At 43.0% G+C, this 20307-nt stretch overlaps 1 protein-coding gene across 1 annotated transcript; it reads right to left on the minus strand.

Annotated features, from left to right (window-relative positions):
• Window positions 1-678: 678 nt before the first annotated feature.
• On the minus strand, window positions 679-18965 carry LOC142150425 (uncharacterized). The gene is made up of 9 exons (XM_075205617.1): window positions 17875-18965; window positions 17663-17760; window positions 17130-17241; window positions 16947-17044; window positions 16680-16791; window positions 13419-13516; window positions 12887-12998; window positions 1384-1519; window positions 679-1312 (listed from the first exon to the last, which is right to left on the minus strand). The coding sequence occupies exons 1-9, from the start codon at window positions 18020-18022 to the stop codon at window positions 679-681; spliced, it is 1548 nt and encodes a 515-aa protein (XP_075061718.1). The 5' UTR covers window positions 18023-18965.
• Window positions 18966-20307: the final 1342 nt, after the last annotated feature.

The following is a 20307-nucleotide window of genomic DNA, read 5'->3' on the forward strand; positions in this document are numbered from 1 at the left end:
AAATACTTGTATTCCAACAATATGGACAAAAGGCAATGAATGGTCTTAGATGCAAAGTAGTTGTTTATTCGGTACAAGTTACAGTGTGATTGTCATAAAGGTGTCAGAATCAGCTGGCATTTTATAAGGTACAGAGTCTATTTTTAGCATACATATCTTTTATACCCAAAGTGACAATCATATTTCTGAACAAATCAAGAATCTTCTTAATTATGTATAATGTAAATATTATATAGAGAACCCTGTGAGAACTGGATTTTAATATAGTGTAAAGGACTGGAGAAGGTTTAGGTTATAAAAGATAAAAGAGTGTGGTTATGTAAGAAACCCATCTAGGAAAAGGATATAAAGATAGCGTGTGCACAGTGACGCAGGAAGTACACGTCATTCTCCTATTTTAATTCTTCCTAATTCTTAAAGATACAATATCTTAGTTCTTCTATTCTGGTAGGTTATATTTATAACAAATGTAGAAAAATACCTCTGATAAGGTATTTTATGTACTTAGAGGACACAAAGTTTTCTTCTACCCCTTTGATTGTTTAATAAAAACACTAAATAAATAAAATGTGTATATATATATATATATATATATATATATATATATATATATATATATAAAAATATATAGATATAGATATACACATACACACACTCAGTATATATACATTAATGTAATCAAACTTGTTTCATATCCAATACTTTTTGCCCTGTGTGAATTTTTTGATGTTCAGCAAGATATGACTTATGTGTAAAACATTTCTCGCACTCTGAACATGTAAATGGTTTCTCACCTGTGTGAGTTCTCTGATGTCTAACAAGAGATGATTTACATGTAAAACATTTCCCACACTCTGAACATGTAAACCGTGTCTCACCTGTGTGAGTTCTCTGATGTCTAACAAGAGATGATTTACATGTAAAACATTTCCCACACTCAGAACATGTAAATGGATTCTCACCTGTGTGAGTTCTCTGATGTGCAGCAAGATATAACTTATGTGTAAAACATTTCTCGCACTCTGAACATGTAAATGGGTTCTCACCTGTGTGAATTCTCTGATGTGCAACAAGAGATAATTTAAATGTAAAACATTTCCCGCACTCAGAACACACAAATGGTTTCTCACCTGTGTGAGTTCTCTGATGTCTAACAAGAGATAATTTATGTGTAAAACATTTCCCACACTCAGAACATGTAAACCGTGTCTCACCTGTGTGAGTTCTCTGATGTTCAATAAGATGTGATTTATGTATAAAACATTTCCCACACTCAGAACATAGAAATAATTTATTATCTGTATGAGCTGTACTATATGTAAAAGTATCTATATTATCAAGATAATATTCCTCATGATTAGATCGATCAGATGATTTATCTGCTGTATGAAGTATTGGAAGTATTTTAGGGTAGTGTGGTTTCCTCGTGGAGAATCTTGTGTGATGTTATCTTCTGTTTCAAAATCTGTAGATAAAATTAATTTTCCATCTGAGATATTCCTGTGTTTGCATCCATCTGCTGGAAATAAAATAAATGTATGGGTATAGACATTGTATTTTACATTGTTAACATATTAACACATTATACCCCAAATTATAGTAACATACACTATATGGAGAAAAGTATTTGGCCACACCTTTTAATTATTGAATTGAGATGTTTCAATCAGACCCGTTGCCAGAGGTGTATAAAATCTGCACCTAGCCATGCAGTGTCACAGGGCGCTTATTCGGCTTCCACAACCGAAGACGGAAACGCTGAACTGGTCCCCATTGAAGCATACTTCAGCTACTGGCGTCCTGGCTTTGGTTCTGTGCATGCGCAGACCCTAAGCCTTTATGTCCTCTGCATGTTTTCCATTGGTTCTCAGTTCTGGCTCCAACTTTGAATAGGCACTTCCTCTTTCTCCCCAGGGCCTGTTGATCAAGTTACCTGCCTGATTAGACTTAGTCTTGTCTCCTGTACGTTAACCTTGCATCCTCAGTGTCTCCTTGTCCTCGTTACCCTGCTGGCTGGATTGTCCACGCTGCACCTGTCTCCTCTGTGTTGCTGTACTACGGGTTATACCGCTCAAGCTGCACCTGTCTCTGTTACCTTGCTGGCTGGACTGGTCACGCTGCACCTGTCTCTGCTGTGCTGCTATACTACGGGCCCAACCGCCTAAGCTGCACTTGTCTCCGTGACCCTGCTGGCTCGACTGTTCACTCTGCACCTATCTTTTGTGTTACTACACTACAGGCTGTACTGCTCAAGCCACACTAGCCTCCAATAACCCACTAGTTGATCTGTTCACCCCGCATCTGTCTTCACTCCGCTACTTGACTGAAGAACTTATGCTCCACCTGTATCCATCAGTCTCCCCTGGTCCTACGGCCAGAGAGTTTTCATTCCATCCACTTCCATTGTGTCTCTTCATAACATCTTATAATTTACTCCCCTAGGGTCTCGTCTGACACTCCTGGTAGGGGCCGCCACCTGCGGCCGGACGCAGCTAAGTCCAAATCACCTTGCGGTGGTCACTGGTGAATACCATCCGTCCGTTAGACTCCGCGCCTTGGTGGGAGTAGCGCCAAGTTGGGCAGATCCAAGATTCCAGTGTACCAAACCGTGACAGGATCAACAGGTCATAATGGATTCTACTGGGGAGCCTTCGGCCAAAGACATGCTTCAACATTTACTCAACCGGGTGGAACAATAAGACGCGGGTCAGCGACAACTTCGTCAGTGTTTCCAAACACTGGCCTCCAGAATAGATTCTATTCAAGTTGCTGCTTCCGCACCTCTTCCTGTCATTCCAGCACCCGAACATCCTGTTCTTGAGATACCCACAAATTCCACCTCTACTCTTTGGATTCCTTCTCCTTCTAAGTTTGATGGGGACCCCAAGATTTGTAGAGGTTTCCTCAACCAGTGTTCGATTCAATTCAAACTACAACCTCAATATTTTCCTACCCAAAAGGCTAAGGTCGCTTATCTTATATCCTTGCTTTCTGGTCAGGCCCTGGCCTGGGCTTCTCCCCTCTGGGAGCGGGATGATCCCCTCCTTTCTGACAGCGCTGCCTTTATAGCTGCATTTCGAAAACATTTCGATGAACCTGGTAGTGTTACATCTGCTGCATCAAGTATTCTTAGACTCCTCCAGGGGCCACGATCCATGGCTCAATATGTCATAAATTTTCGCACTTTGTCATCTGAATCGCGCTGGAATAATGACGCCCTGGTGGCTACCTTTTGGCAAGGACTGTCCAATAAAATCAAGGACGCTCTGGCGTCTCAGGAATTACCAACTACTTTAGATGCCATAATTTCCTTATGTAACCGTGTGGACCTTCATTTCCGCGAAAGAGCTGCTGGAAAGGATAATTCTCAACGTCCTGTGCCTAGGACAACACCACGTTACTTTTCTTCAACTTCTGAGGATGAACCTATTCAAATAGTACGGTCACGCTTGACTCCGGAGGAGCGCGACCGAAGATTTATAAATAAACTGTGTATTTATTGTGCCGATTCAGGGCACATGCTTAACAACTGTCCCAAGAAGTCGGGAAACGCCAAAGCCTAATTTGTTCCGGAGAGGTCAGATTGGACAATATTAAATCCTATCCTCAGTCCAGTTTACCGAAGGTCTGTTCCGTCCCCATTACATTGTATGGCCCTTCAAGTCCCATCCATTCCTATGCCTTATTGGATTCAGGAGCTGCTGGGAATTTTATTTCTCTTTCCCTTGTGTCTCAAAGTTCTTTGGCTACATCTTCCATAGAGCATCCTATATCTGTTACTGCTATTGATGGATCCTGTATTTCCAAAGGTCTTATCAAGATCAGCACTAAGCCTATCCTTTTGCAAGTAGGAGCACTACATAAAAAGATGATATGATATCTTTCCATGTTTTAACATCCTCCACCAGTCCGGTCATCTTGGGGCTGCCCTGGCTCCAACAACATTCACCTCAGATGGATTGGACTACTTCCCAAATCTTATCCTGGAGTCCAAACTGTTTCCAAAATTGTCTTTCTCATGTTCATCCCCTGGCCTCTACTAGCATTTCGTCAGAAGTCAAGTTTGATCTCCTTCCAAAGGAATATTCATCATTTTTGGATGTTTTTGATAAAACCAGTTCCGAACATCTTCCTCCTCATCGAGCCTGGGACTGCCCTATTGACCTTCAACCTGGTCAAATACCTCCTCTAGGCCGTGTGTACCCTTTATCGCTGCCAGAGACCCTAGCCATGTCTGACTATGTTCAAGAGAATCTCCAACGTAGTTTCATCAGACCTTTTTCTTCTCCTGCCGGGGCTGGATTCTTTTTTGTTAAGAAGGATGGGTCGTGTATTGATTACAGAGGCCTTAATGCTATAACAATTAAGAACCGATATCCCATTACACTCATTACAGAACTCATTGACCGTATAAAGGGGGCCAAGATATTTACCAAGTTGGACCTTAGAGGAGCCTATAATTTTATTAGAATCAAAACAGGCGATGAATGGAAAATGACCTTTAACACCCGTGACAGCCACTATGAATATCTGGTGATGCCCTTTGATTTGTGTAATGCCCCAGCGGTGTTTCAGAATTTTGTTAATGACATTTTTAGGGACCTCCTCTATGACTGTGTTGTAGTTTACCTAGATGACATCTTGATTTTTTCTCAAAATATCCAGTCACATCGGCTTTAGGTGGCAAAGGTCCTCTCACGCCTCCGCAAGAATCAACTTTTTTGTAAACTTAAAAAATGTTTCTCTGAACAACCACATATGTCGTTACTTGGCTATATAGTCCCGGGCACGGGACTAGAGATGGATCTGGAAAAGGTATGAGCCATAATTGAGTGGCCCTTTCCCTTGGGTCTGAAACCTGTACAGCGTTTTTTGGGATTTTCAAATTATTATAGACGCTTTATTAAAGGGTATTCTACCATTGTGACACCCATTGTGTCCCTTACTCGAAAGGGTGCCAATCCTAAATCCTGGCCTCCGGAGGCCCTAAAAGCCTTTGAATTTCTTAAAGAAGCATTCTCTTCAGCACCCATTCTTTAGCAACCCAACACTTCTCAACTGTTTTTTCTTGAAATTGATGCCTCAAATTTAGGAGCAGGGGATGTTCTTTCCCAAAAATCTCATCTTAATCAGTTTCAACCCTGTGCATTTTTCTCCAGGAAATTTCTACCGGCAGAGAAAAATTATGCTATTGGAGATAAGGAGTTACTTGCTATTGAAATAGCCCTGGAGGAATGGCGCTATCTATTGGAGGGAGCCAGACACCACCTCACTATTTTTACAGATCATAAAAATCTTCTGTACTTACAATCTGCTCAGTGTCTAAACCCTAGACAAGCTAGATTGTCTCTTTTCTTTTCCCGTTTTGATATCCGAATCACATTTAAATCCGGAGAGAAGAACAAACGTTCTGACGCCCTATCTCGGGCTTTCACTGTTGATGCCAATACTGAAGAAACATCATCTTGTCCTATTCTGGATCCCAAGTGTCTACTCACATCTACTTTGAATCCTGTCTGTTCACCACCACGTGGGAAGACTTTTGTTCCAGCTAATCTTCGAAGAAAACTTCTAACATGGTTCCAATCCACTCGCTTTGCTGGTCATACCGAAGTACGTAAGACCACTGAATTGGTTTCTCAGAACTATTGGTGGCCAAAGCTCCACCTTGATGTCAAGGAGTCTGTTTCCTCGTGTAATACTTGTTGCCAACATAAGCCTTCCTGTCAGTCGCCTACAGGGCAATTAATACCTCTGCCTATTCTGGACAAACAATGGACTCGCCTTAGCATGGACTTTATCACTGACCTACCCCCTAGTAATAAACATACCACCATCTGGGTGGTGGTAGATCGGTTTTCTAAGATGGCTTATTTCATCCTACTCATTGGCCTTCCTTCTTCCTCAGTCCTTGCTGTGCAGTTCATTAAGTAGATCTTTCGGTTGCTTGGTTGCCCCGCTGAAATCGTTTCGGATCGTGGAGTCCAGTTTGTGTCTAAGTTCTGGCGAGCCTTGTGTAAACTTCTCGAAATTCAGTTGAATTTCTCATCTTCCTATCACCCTCAGTCTAATGGACAGACTGAGCACGTTAATCAAGATTTAGAGATCTTCCTCAGAATGTTTTCCGCTACTAGTCAAGATGATTGGGTAGATCTCCTACCTTGGGCTGAATTTGTACATAACAACGCCCTTCACAAATCAACTTCTGCATCGCCCTTCTCAATTGTGTATGGCATACATCCATCCTTTCCTAAATTTACTTCCCTCCCTCCCACCCAGGTTCCTGCTGTTAATGCCTTTCAGCGTAGATTTGTGTCAATTTGAAATCAAGTAAGGAAATGTCTCAGTAAATCTTCTAAATGTTACAAGTTTACGGCGGATAGAAATGGCTGGGCTGCACCTGCTTTCAAGATTGGTGATAAAGTATGGCTTTCTATAAAGAATATTCGCCACAAAACTCCTTGTATGAAGTTTGCTCCTTGGTTTATTGGTCCTTATGCCATTCCCAAAGTCATTAATCCAGCATGTGTTAAATTATCTCTACCAGCCGCCCTTTGGATCTCTAATTCCTTTCATGTCTCATTGAAACCACTGGTCATCAACCGCTTCTCCTCTACCCGTACTTCTTCTACGGTGCCAAAGTTTCATCTGGATCAGGAATTCTAATTTAAGCATATTTTGGATTCAAGATTCTGTAAAGGAGGATTGAAGTATCTGGTAGACTGGAAGTGTTTCGGTCCCGAGGAGCGTTCCTGGATCCGCGCAGCGGATGTCCATACTCCGATTCTTTTTAAGAACTTTCACAAGAGATTTCAGTTGAAGTCGAACCCAAGGTGTACGGTGCCAACCTTTAAAGGGGGGGGGGGTACTAACACACGGCGCTTATTCGGCTTCCACAATCAAAGACCAAAACGCTCACCTGTTCCCCATTGAAGCATACTTCAGTTGCTGGTGTCCTGGCTTTGGTTCTGTGCATGCCCAGACCCCAAGCCTTTATGTTCTCTGCACGTTTTCCATTGGTTCTCAGTTCTGGCTCCAAACTTGAAAAGGCATTTCCTCTTTCTCCTCAGGGCCTGTTGATCAAGTTACCTGCCTGATTAGACTTAGTCTTGTCTCCTGTACGTTAACCTTGGATCCTCAGTGCCTTCTTGTCCTCATTACCTTGCGGGCTGGATTGTCCACGCTGCACCTATCTCTGCTGTGCTGCTGTACTATGGGCTATACTGCTCAAGCTGCTTCTGTCTCTGTTACCTTGCTGGCTGGACTGTTCACGCTGCACCTGTCTCCGCTGTGTTGCTGTACTATGGGCTATAATGCTCAAGCTGCACCTACCTCTGTTACCTTGCTGGCTGGACCGTTCACACTGCATCTGTCTCCACTGTGCTGCTATATTACTGGCTATACCGCTCAAGCTGCACCTACCTCTGTTACCTTGCTGGCTGGATTGTCCACGCTGCACCTGTCTCCGCTGTGCTGCTGTACTACAGGCTATACTGCTCAAGCTGCACCTGCCTGTTATCTTGCTGGCTGGACCGTTCACGCTGCACCTGTCTCCGCTTTGCTGCTGTACTACTGATATACCGCTCAAGCTGCACCTGCCTCTGTTACCTTGCTGGCTGGACTGTTCACGCTGCACCTATCTTTTGTGCCACTACACTACAGGCTGTACTGCTCAAGCCACACTAGCCTCCATTAACCCGCTAGTTGAATTGTTCACCCCGCATCTGTCTTCACTCCGCTACTTGACTGAAGAGCTTATGCTTCACCTGTATCCAGCAGTCTCCCCTGGTCCTCCGGCCAGAGAGTTTACATTCCATCCACTTCCATTGTGTCTCTTCATAACATCTTATTATTTACTCCCTTAGAGTCTCGCATGACACTCCTGGTAGGGGCCGCGACCTGCGGGCGGAGGACGCCACGAAGTCCAAATCACCTTGCGGTGGTCACTGGTGAATACCATCCGTCCGTTAGACCCCGGGCCCTGCTGGGAGTAGCGCCAAGTTGTGCAGATCCAAGAATCCAGTGTACCAAACCGTTACATGCAGTCTCCATTTGCAAACATTTGTGATACAAAATAAGCTGTCCTGAAGAGCTCAGTGACTTCAAGCGTGGTACTGTGATAGGATGCCACCTTTGCAATAAGATGGTTTGTGAAATTTCATCCCTGCTGGATATTCCATGGTCAACTGTAAGTGATATTATTAAAAAATGGAAATGTTTAGGAACAACAGCAACTCCACGAAGGGGAAAACCACATAAAATCACACAGCGGGGTCAATGACTGCTAAGGCGCATGATGCTTTAAAGTTGCCCACACTCTGCTGATTCCAAAGCTGAAGAGTTTTGAACTTCCACTGGCATTAATCTAAGCACAAAAACTGCAGCGGGAGCTTAATGGAATGGGTTTCCATGGCCGAGCAGCTGCATGCAGCCTCACATCACCAAGACCAATGCCAAGTGTTGCATGGAGTGGTGTAAAGCACACTGACACTGGATTGTAGAGCAGTGTAAAGGTATTCTGTGGAGCGACAAATCACGCTTCTCTGTATGGCAGTCACATGGGCGAGTCTGGGTTTGGAGGATAGCGGGAGAACGTTACCTGCCTGACTGCTTTATGCCAGCTGTGAAGTTTGTTGGAGGAGAGATAATGGTATGAGCCGTTTTTCAGTGTTTGGGCTAGGCCCCTTATCTCCAGTGAAGGGCAAACTTAATGCGTCAGCATAACAAGTCATTTTGGACAATGCTATGCTTCCAACTTTGTGGCAATAGCTAGGGAAAGGCCCTTTTCTAATCCAACATGACTGTGCCCAAGTGAAAAAAGAAAGGACTAAAAATACATGATTTAAGGAGTTCGGTGTGGAAGAACTTGACTGGCCCACACAGAGCCCTGACCTCAACCCCATCGATTACCTTTGGGATGACCTGGAACGGAGATTGCGAGCCAGGCCTTCTCGTCCAACATCAGTGCCTGACCTCCTAAGAGATCTACAAAATGAATGGGCACAAATTCCCACAGAAACAATCCAACATCTTCTGAAAAGCCTTCCAAGAAGAGTGTAAGCGGTTATCGCTGAAAAAGGGAGACCGACTCCATGTTAAAGTATATGTATTTGAATACAATGTCATTACAGTCCCTGTTGGTGTAATGGTTAAGCGTTCGAATACTTTTGCCCATATTGTGTATGTTACTATGAGTAAGTTGAAATGTCCAGCTGTTTAATTTCAATTTGCAAACTACAAACACTTTATTATAATTATACAACTGTGTTACCAAGCACATTGCATAAGCCCAGCCATAGTGACACGCAAAGTGCATCCAGCTTGGAGAATTCCAGCCAAATGCGGAAACTGGCGAGTAACATTTCCTAATCATACACATTGCCCAGCCAGCATCCTAGAACAGGAAGACTTATTAGCCAGTGACATTGTCCAATCAGACACTGCCCTCACACACAAACACTGGAGCCTCAAAAGTAGAGTAGACATGGGTGAAATTAGCAGTGAGTACAGAAAATGGGTTTACACTACTCTTAGGTCTCACATCCATGCACAGAACAAAGGAGAGTATCAGGAAAGATTAGGAGAATGGAGTAGGGCACAGATGGGCAACATCACAAAGTAAAGTATAAGGGCAAAGCACTGTACAGGGTCAGATCAGCAGAATAAAGAGCAATTGTATAGAGCATACAAGCATGTAGATTGGAGGGGAGCTATTCTGCAATGACAGCTGTGTGCAGGCAGGTGGAGTTTGTGTGAAGTGTACTTTGTGATGGGGTGTATGTGATCTTAGAGAGAGGAGAATAATTTTATATTCTACATTAGTATTACACTGATAATATACAGCTGAGCATCAAATATTCATGGTAATGTCACATGTGGTAATACAGAGAGATGGTGTGACTGGATCACTATTAAATAACTTTTGGTAAAAATTTATTTAAAGCAAATAGCACAGGGCACTTATTTATGTAATTGAACGTGCACTTATTTTTTCATATTGTGAGATAGGAAATCGTTATTTCTGAGACCAGGGGAAGAAATTTGTCTCTTGTTTAACCTTGCTATAGGATGTGCCTATTTCTGATATATATATCTGATACAATGAGCCTGTGTTTACCAAGACTTTGGTGTATTGTGATGTGGGGAAGTAGCTTGTTTTAGTTTTTTTTTGTTGTTCTGTGGGAATGGGTATTCGGCGACTGTCTGAAGTACTCGTGCCAGTCAGACCTTTTGACTTGCTAGTATGTCTCCTGCTTCTGAAATAAGATCCAGGAAATCACAGCAAGGGTTTTAAGAATTTCATAGCCAAGTATATATATTGGTGGCTTTGCAATGCATGTAAATCTATGTTTGTGTAAATAGAGTATATCCTGATGCTAAAAATAGCATGTGTCTGAAAGGCCTAAATGCACTGACTTGTACACTGAAATGTATCATTATGATGTTCCATCTGACCTGACCACTGATACCTTAAATCAGTGCGACTGTCCCTGTCAGGACACTTGAGCAATAAACATCACTCTGCATCAAAGAACTGCTTGACAACTTCTTCAATATCGCTGTAATCCTGTGACCTGCCGATTAGACCCTAAAATCTAATCCGTTCTCCGGCTGATTCTGAGGTTTGGACCCAAGCTTTTCCAGTACCACTGTTCTGCATGCTACCTCCAGCTCTGGTCAGTGTGATAGGCCAACCCGGATCCATAGTAAGAGGTCCGGAGTTACCAGCCCCAGTGTACCAGCACAGGAGTACACTAGCAGTGACAGTTAACCAGAAGGAAAGTGGTTCTGAGCGCCGTAAAGGAGTTCAGTGGTGGCAGCATTATAAGCCCCTCCTACTGCGGCAACTGGGCACATTTGGGATAACGAATGGGAACGGTGGCAAAGTAAGCCCAAACGGTTCCCAGCAACAACATATAGGGTGGCATAGGCGGTCCATCCTGTCACAGATGGTGATGGATACTGTCACAGGAGGTAGTGTACAGGAGGTTCATGGGTAATTTCATGGTGTCACTGACATCCCATAAGATACACCAGACAGTGGGTGAAGGAGACTGGTCAGATATCTGGGCTGGTAGCACACAATGATGTGATGTGAGGAGGAGACTGGTCAGATATCTGGGCTGTTAGCACACAATGATATGATGTGAGGAGGAGACTGGTCAGATATCTGGGCTGGTAGCACACAATGATGTGATGTGAGGAGGAGACTGGTCAAATATATTTGGGCTGGTAGCACACAATGATGTGATGTGAAGAGGAGACTGGTCAGATCTCTGGGCTGGTAGCACACAATGATAAGATGTGAGGAAGAGACTGGTCAGATCTCTGGGCTGGTAGCACACAATGATGTGATGTGAAGAGGAGACTGGTCAGATCTCTGGGCTGGTAGCACACAATGATAAGATGTGAGGAAGAGACTGGTCACATGTCTGGGCTGGTAGCACACAATGATACAATGTGAGAAGGAGACTGGTCAGATGTCTGGGCTGGTAGCATACAATGATATGATGTAAGGAGGGGGCTGGTCAGGTGTCTGGGCTGGTAGCACACAATCATGTGATGTGAGGAGGAGACTGGTCAGATGTCTGGGCTGGTAGCACACAATGATGTGATGTGAGGAGGAGACTGGTCAGATATCTGGGCTGGTAGCACACAATGATATGATGTGAGGAGGAGACTTGTCAGATATCTGGGCTGGTAGCACACAATGATGTGATGTGAGGAGGAGACTGGTCAGATATCTGGGCTGGTAGCACACAATGATATGATGTGAGGAGGAGACTTGTCAGATATCTGGGCTGGTAGCACACAATGATGTGATGTGAGGAGGAGACTGGTCAGATATCTGGGCTGGTAGCACACAATGATGTGATGTGAAGAGGAGACTGGTCAGATCTCTGGGCTGGTAGCACACAATGATAAGATGTGAGGAAGAGACTGGTCAGATCTCTGGGCTGGTAGCACACAATGATGTGATGTGAAGAGGAGACTGGTCAGATCTCTGGGCTGGTAGCACACAATGATAAGATGTGAGGAAGAGACTGGTCACATGTCTGGGCTGGTAGCACACAATGATACAATGTGAGAAGGAGACTGGTCAGATGTCTGGGCTGGTAGCATACAATGATATGATGTAAGGAGGGGGCTGGTCAGATGTCTGGGCTGGTAGCACACAATCATGTGATGTGAGGAGTAGACTGGTCAAATCTGTGGGCTGGTAGCACACAATGATATGATGTGAGGAGCAGACTGGTCAGATCTCTGGGCTGGTAGCACACAATGATGTGATGTGAAGAGGAGACTGGTCAGATCTCTGGGCTGGTAGCACACAATGATATGATGTGAGGAGGAGACTGGTCAGATGTCTGGGCTGGTAGCACACAATGATATGATGTGAGGAGGAGACTGGTCAGATGTCTGGGTTGGTAGCACACAATTATATGATGTGAGAAGGAGACTGGTCAGATGTCTGGGCTGGTAGCACACAATGATATGATGTGAGGAGGAGACAGGTCACATGTCTGGGCTGGTAGCACACAATGATATGATGTGAGGAGGAGACTGGTCACATGTCTGGGCTGGTAGCACACAATGATACAATGTGAGGAGGAGACTGGTCAGATGTCTGGGCTGGTAGCAAACAATGATATGATGTGAGGAGGAGACAGGTCACATGTCTAGGCTGGTAGCACACAATGATATGATGTGAGGAGGAGACTGTCAGATGTCTGGGCTGGTAGCACACAATGATGTGATGTGAGGAGGAGAACAGGAGTCTAATAGGGGCTGATGGCTCCGGACTCTCCTACTGGACAGATACATTTTCCTCATTAATTTGTACTGACAGAGGAGAGTGTAGAATAAATGACTGTTTATTACTCACCTGTGCTGATATCTGTAGGGATTTCCTCCTCCTTACACTGCGGATCACCCCTCACATACGTCTCTTCCTCTCCTTCTATCGTTTCTACTTTAATATCAGTCAAGACGTCACCCTAAATAATCAACAAGACAATAACGATATCATCATCATCTTAAATGATTAATTTGGCGCCACAGAATCTGCAGCGCCGCACAATAAACAAAAAAATACAGATAAGTAAGGAACAAAGGAAACAATATAATCAGTAAAAATCAATGCAAGAGACAATAGAGAAAACAACTACATAAGAAAACAACTAGAACAAAGGAAGCAATACAAAGAGGATAGGAGGTAGAGAGAGCTAAACTTGTGAATGTTAACATTAAGAGGATTATGGTAACTAAATATATCATACATAATAATAACTGATTTAATCATTTGAGATGAAACAGAAGAATATCAGTGTATAAGATCCACACAGCTCTTTTACAGATAATACAATAAAGTCACTTTGGCATTTAGGTATTTTGGAAGACCCTAAAATGTTATATACCTGATACTTCTGTGGGATAATGGGATTTTCCTGTGTACAATCCTTTGAATAAAGAGGACGGAGATATCTCTGTGGGGTATTTCTGTTACTGGATCCATCTGTAGGAAACAGACACTGATTGAATACATCTCAAACACCCTCACCCTCAACCTTCTAACAATAACAGAAACATGGCTCACGCAATCAGACACTGCCTCACCTGCAGTCCTTTCACATGGTGGTCTCCATTTCACCCACACCCCCAGACCTGGAGGCAGACAAGGAGGGGGGGTTGCACTACTTCTCTCCCCACAGTGCACGTTCACAGTTCTACCAAATGTCAAAACATCAATCACATTCACATCTTTTGAAGTACATGCTGTTAAGGTTTTTAACCCGTTCTCTATGCGTGTTGCTGTCATCTATCGCTCCCCTGGTCCACACCAATAATTTCTTGAATACTTCTCTGCGTGGCTCCCTCACTTCTTATCCTCTAACATCCCCACCATCATCATGGGTGATTTCAACATCCCTATTTCTAATCCACGTTCCAATGCGACTTCCAAACTACTCTCTCTAACCTCCACACTTGACCTCTCCCAGTGGATTGAATCTGCTACTCATCAGGATGGCCATTGTCTTGATCTTGGTTCCTCTAGTATATGCTCAGTTTCTGATTTCCTTAACACTCCTTTCCCCCTCTCGAAACATCACCTTATTAGCTACTCGCTCACCCCCAGTTCTCTACCCTCCTTGATGTCAAACTCTTCCAAGCCTCCTCACAACCGCAGCAATATCGACTCTATTGATCTTCAACAGTCTTCCACCTCTCTTCAACACCTTCTCACCCCAATTTCTACATTCTCTTCCCCTGATCGGGTAGTACCCCATTTTCATCAAACCCTAGCAACTGCCCTGTATCAAGTGGCTCCAGCAACACTACATACTCCGCGTAGACTTCGTGCCAACCGTGGCACACTAAAGTAACACAAACTCTCCAATAACTTTCTCGTAAAGCAGAACGTCACTGGCATAAATCTTGTACCTCTAATGATTTCATCACATATACTGATATCTACCACTCCTATAGAAATTCTCTGGACACTGCTAAACAAACATACTTCCAATCTCTCATCTATGCTCAGGCTTCTAACCCCAAACGCCTTTTTAACACATTTAAATCTCTTCTGAATCCTTCTGCCCCAAATCCTCCAACTACCATCAGTGCCCAGGATCTTGCTTCCTATTTCAAGGACAAAATAGATAAGATCAGACTTGAAATGGTATCATCTCCCTCGACAAGCATTCGTCTCAATTCCTTTGTAGCACCATCTGACACTCTCTCTTCATTTGATCCTACAAATGAAGAGGAAGTTTCTACTCTCTTCTCATCTTCCTACTCTACCTCCTGTCCTCTTTATCCCATTCCCTCACAAATTGGTAGGTCCCTGTCTTCTGTGCTCATTCCCCCTCTAACTAAAATCTGAAATCTATCTCTTTCTACCAGTACTTTTCCATCACTATTCAAGCATGCAGTGAATAAAAAACAAAATTCTGACCCTAACTCTCTCGCAAATTATCGACCCATCTCTCAGCTCCCATGCCCCTCCAAGCTTCTCGAGAGAATTACCTACACTCGCCTCACACACTTTCCTACAGCAAACAACCTATTGGATCCTCTTCAGTCAGGCTTTCGCTCTCAACACTCCAGAGACTGCGCTGACCAAGGCTGTCAATGATTTGATCACAGCAAAAAGTAAAAACCATTACTCTCTTCTAATTCTACTGGATCTCTCTGCTGCATTTGACACTGTTGACTACTCTCTCCTCATACAAACGCTACAATCCCTAGGTCTTGAAGGCACTGTCCTATCCTGGTTCTCATCCTATCTATCTAATCGCTCTTTCAGTGTTAATTTCTCTGGATCCACCTCTGCTCCACTTCCTTTATCAGTTAGAGTACCACAAGGCTCAGTCCTAGGTCCTCTGCTATTCTCGATCTACACCACTTCTCTTGGAAAACTAATAAGCTCCTTTGGATTTCAGTATCATCTCTACGCGGATGATACACAAACCTATCTATCCTCTCCTGATCTTTCACCACCTGTGTTGTCTCGCGTTACTGACTGTCTTTCTGCCATTTCATCTTGGATGTCTACTCACCAACTCAAACTCAATCTTTCAAAAACTGAATTAATAATATTCCCACCCAGCCTGAAATTTATAATATTCCTGCCTGAAATTTCTATTTTTGTTGATAACTTGACCATAAATCCCACCCGCAAGCTCGCTGCCTAGGTGTAATCCTGGCTCAGAACTATCCTTTGTTCCCCACATCAACTCTATATCTAAATCATGTTACATACATCTAAAGAGTATTTCCAGAATACGCACATATCTTACACAAGACACCGCAAAAACCTTAATTCATGCACTTATCTCCCGCATCGACTATTGCAATTCCCTCCTTACTGGTCTTCCCAAAGTGAGACTTGAACCCCTATAACCTATTTTGCATGCAGCAGCTAGATTGATTTTCCTTGCAAACCGTTCGTCCGCTGCTGAGCCGCTCTATCAGTCTCTACATTGGTTGCCTGTATTTCAACGAATCCAATATAAAATTCTTCTACTAACATACAAGTCCATCAACATAATTGCACCGACATACAATTCCTCACTTGTTTCAAAATATCTCCCAACTCGACACCTCTGTTCTGCACAAGATTTGCGTCTCTCTTCCACTCTCATTACATCCTCCCATTCTCGGTTACAGGACTTTTCCGGACTGCACCCATTTTGTGGAATTCCCTCCCTCCCACAGTAAGACTTTCCTCTAGTCTTCAAACCTTCAAGCGTTCTCTGAAAACCCACCTCTTCAGATAAGCTTATAATATTCCTTATCCACCATCTTAATCTCCCTAGGTTACCCTATTATCACCCTCTACACAGCTAACACAATACATCAACCCTCTGACCACCATGCCACACACACACCCCACTCAATACTATTACCTTTGCATTCTAGCTGGTCCAGTGTGCAATATGATGTAGCACGTGCCCTTGTGTTTCAAACTCCCATTGTCCTAGAGATTGTAAACTTGCGAGCAGGGTTCACTTACCTCTCTGTCTGTATTATTACCCAGTATTGTCTTATTAATGTTTGTTGCCAATTGTAAAGCGCTACGGAAATTGCTGGCGCTATATAAGTAAATGTTGATGATGATGATTGTTTACATAAACAGAATATGTGACTCTTTTCTGTAATAAGTGTTTATTACTCACCTGTGCTGATATCTGTAGGGATTTCCTCCTCCTTACACTGCGGATCACCCCTCACATACGTCTCTTCCTCTCCCTCTGTAATTTCTACTTTAATATCAGTCAGGACGTCATCCTAAATAGCCCACAAAACAATACAAATATATATATAATATCTGATTTAATAATTTGTGATGAAACAGGAGAATATCAGTGTACAAGATCCAAACAGCTTTTTATAGATAATATAATGAAATGTCATTTTGGGATTATGTGAGACCAAATGTCTACCTGATACTCCTGTGGGATAATGGGGTTTTCCTGTCTACAATCCTGTGAATAAAGAGGACGGAGATATCTATCTGGAGTATTTCTGCTACTGGATCCATCTGTAGGAAACATACACTGACTGATTACATTGTTTACATAAGCAGAATATGTGATTCCTTTCTGTAATATATGTTTATTACTCACCTGTGCTAGTATCTGTAGGGATTTCCTCCTCCTTACACTGCTGATCCCCCCTCAGATACATCTCTTCCTCTCCTTCTATCGTTTCTACTTTAATATCAGTCAAGACGTCAATCTAAATAATCAACAAGACAATAACAATATCATCATCATCTTAAATTATTAATTTGGCGCCACAGAATCCGCAGCGCCGCACAATCAACAATAAATAAACCAAAAAAAATACCGATAAGTAAGGGACAAGAGAAACAATATAATCAGTAAAAATCAATGCAAGAGACAATAGAGAAAGCAATAACATAAGAAAACAACTAGAATAAGGAAGCAATATAAAGAGGATAGGAGATAGAGAGAGCCAAACTTAACATTAACAGGATTATGATCATAAAATATATCATATCTAATAATATCCGATTTAATAAATTGAGATGAAACAGAAGAATATCAGTGGAAAAGATCCAACACGGTTTTTTTTTACAGATCATAAATTGGAAAATTTACTTTGGTATTTGGCGAGACCCTAAAATGTCGTCTACCTGATACTCCTGCGGAATACTGTGATTTTCCTGTTTACAATTTTGTGAATAAAGAGGACACGGACATCTCTCTGGGGTATTTCTGTTACCGGATCCATCTGTAGGAAACGGACACTGACTAAATCCACTTTTTATATGCGATTCTCAGATGAGTATCTATGTGGCCCTCAAAACTATTCTCTCGTCTACAATAACAGAAATTCTCCTCTTACCCAGTGATGTGAGGATCTGATGATTCTCCATCCTCACGTCCTCGTACAGACCCTTGTGCCCACCTAAATACTTCCACTCCTGCACAGAGAAATACACAGTGACATCCTGAGACCTTATAGGAATCTGACAACACAATGACACAGTCATCACCCAGACACATCCCCTGGTGTTACTGTATAATGCCCCATTCCCAGCAGTCACCTCTCCAGTCACCAGCTGAATGATCTTGTTGGTCAGTTCCAGGATCTTCTGGTCATTGTTTCTCCCATGTATCAGTGAGTGAGGTTCAGGCACCGTGATGGGGATCTGGGTCCTGCTCAATCCTCCTGACACTCAGGGGCGGCTTCTGGGTGTCACACACTCACCAGATCTCTTGATCACTACTGTGTAATCCTGTGTATTGAGAGAGACATTAATAAAAAGGTAAATGAAACCACACGTATTTGGAATTTTTTTAGGGGTTTATTGTGCAAAATACTGTTTACAATAATGGTTTATTTTACAAATGCAACCCCTATAACATATGTAATGGTTTCCCGTTGTGAACTAACAGTGCTGCTCCTATAGCCCCCTCCTCCATGATGATCTCAATCCCCTAATTGTAAAACTTACATCTAAAAATACAACGAAAGCTGCAAATCCCAAAGTCTCATGAATATATTAGTGATAGAAAAACAACATAGTGCTGGGATATATGTACAATGTACTTCATTCATAAACTGTATGACTGATGTACATAGCATCTAACCAATCAGCTCGGCTCTTCCCACACTGACCAATCCTAGTGAAGTCACTCTGTTTGGTTAGAATGATTGGCTCTAAGCCGGTCATTTACAAGGCTGCTCCTCTGAGGAGCCGTCCTTTTGGCGTCCATGTGGGTTTTTTATTTTAACCCTTTGGATTGGAAGAACCCCAGATCTAAGTGAGAAATAAAGCTGAGAAAAGGGAGTTTGTGGGTGTTTTTATTTCTAATAAAGCTCATTTTCAATGGTGTCTATTTTTCGGTGTGTTTTTCCAGGTCCAATACAGGTCCCAGTGGGCACTGCATACCAGGGAATGCTGGTGCTTGTAGTTCTACAAGTGACAGCATGCTCTGGCAGCCATTGGGATGCTGACACTTGTATATCATCAAGCACCAGCATAAACATTTTACATTGTAGGCATGACAGGGCCTGCTGGGACTTGTAGTTCATCAGCAAAAAAAATAATCAAATTTTTAACCATTTCATTACACCATACCACACCCACAACCAGGGGTGTGGGAAGAGCCCAAATGTTGGCAACACCGGGCTGGTTTTTCCTAGGGAACAGGGCTCCCATTTTAGTGTAGGCCCGATTCCCCTGGGTAATTCATGAACTGAACGGGCTAGAGCGTGTTCACATTATGGCAGGGGGCCCATACCATAGTGTTATAGCCTATAGTGCTGTTAGCGGTTCTTGCAGTGGAATACCGCCTTACCCACAAGTTGCCGCTGCCAGCCTGGGCTATGAGCGCTAGAGCTGGTAGCAATTGAGGGGGGGGGAGGCACCCTGCTTTTTTATTTTCCAAAATGTAAAATAACGATATTAAAATGCTAGTCATTACCATCAACTTGATGACTAGCGCCTCTCTACTGCATGATAAGCTTAAATTATGCGTTTTCCGTGTATCTTCCTCCAGTATCTGTGTTTTTTACGTAGTATGCAGTCACAGCGATCTTAAGATACCTTGCACACTATGGAAAATGCTGGGACACATTTTCCGTCTACATTTTGGTGGCAAGATGCGTCAAATTCTACACGAGGCCCTGTGTGACCTCTGTTCATGAGCCGTAGAGCCCTGGTCAGTGTTTCTCAGAAGTTCCTCTGATCCAGCTTCATAAGACTGCTAAGTGACCTCACACAATATCGTACGTCCTCCAATGGTCCTCTTGTGGCCAGGTGTCTTGGCCGTCCCCTACACCCAGTTAGAGCATTGTGCTCCAATTGAAATCTGCCACAAATGCCTGAGTTGGGACTTCTGGAAACTTAAGGTCTCTGTTTAAATTTCATTACAGAAAGTGAGGTATTTATTTTGCCTTACAATTATACAAAACGTAATTGATTAGGGTGCTCTGATTCCCCGTGCTGATTAATTCCAAACGGACTCAATTCTCAATGTTTTATACACTGGAGGCAATAGTATCCTGGCATCCAATACCTTCCTGGTCACACCAATATCACACACCTGATACACACTGATCACATTTCACAGGTCTGACTGATCAGTATATACATGTCTCACACCTAATACACAGTGATCACAATACACGTCACACCGATACCACTCACCTGACACATATAGCTATACACAGGCCACACATATACCACACACATGGTATCACTTTACACTGGTATAACACACCGGATCCACTATGATGAAAGTTGCTGAGAAAGGGTGGGGTACACAAGGT

This window comes from Mixophyes fleayi, chromosome 4, assembly GCF_038048845.1.
Source record: "Mixophyes fleayi isolate aMixFle1 chromosome 4, aMixFle1.hap1, whole genome shotgun sequence".
Classification (NCBI taxonomy): domain Eukaryota; kingdom Metazoa; phylum Chordata; class Amphibia; order Anura; family Limnodynastidae; genus Mixophyes; species Mixophyes fleayi.

Coding starts and splice junctions, on each gene's coding strand:
- LOC142150425 (XM_075205617.1), bottom strand. CDS start 18,022: ATGACTGTGTCATTGTGTTGTCAGATTCCTATAAGGTCTCAGGATGTC. Junction 17,045..17,129: donor CCCTACAGATACTAGCACAG/GTGAGTAATAAA, acceptor TGTTTCCTACAG/ATGGATCCAGTAGCAGAAAT. Junction 1,313..1,383: donor TACTTCCAATACTTCATACA/GCAGATAAATCA, acceptor TTTTACATATAG/TACAGCTCATACAGATAATA.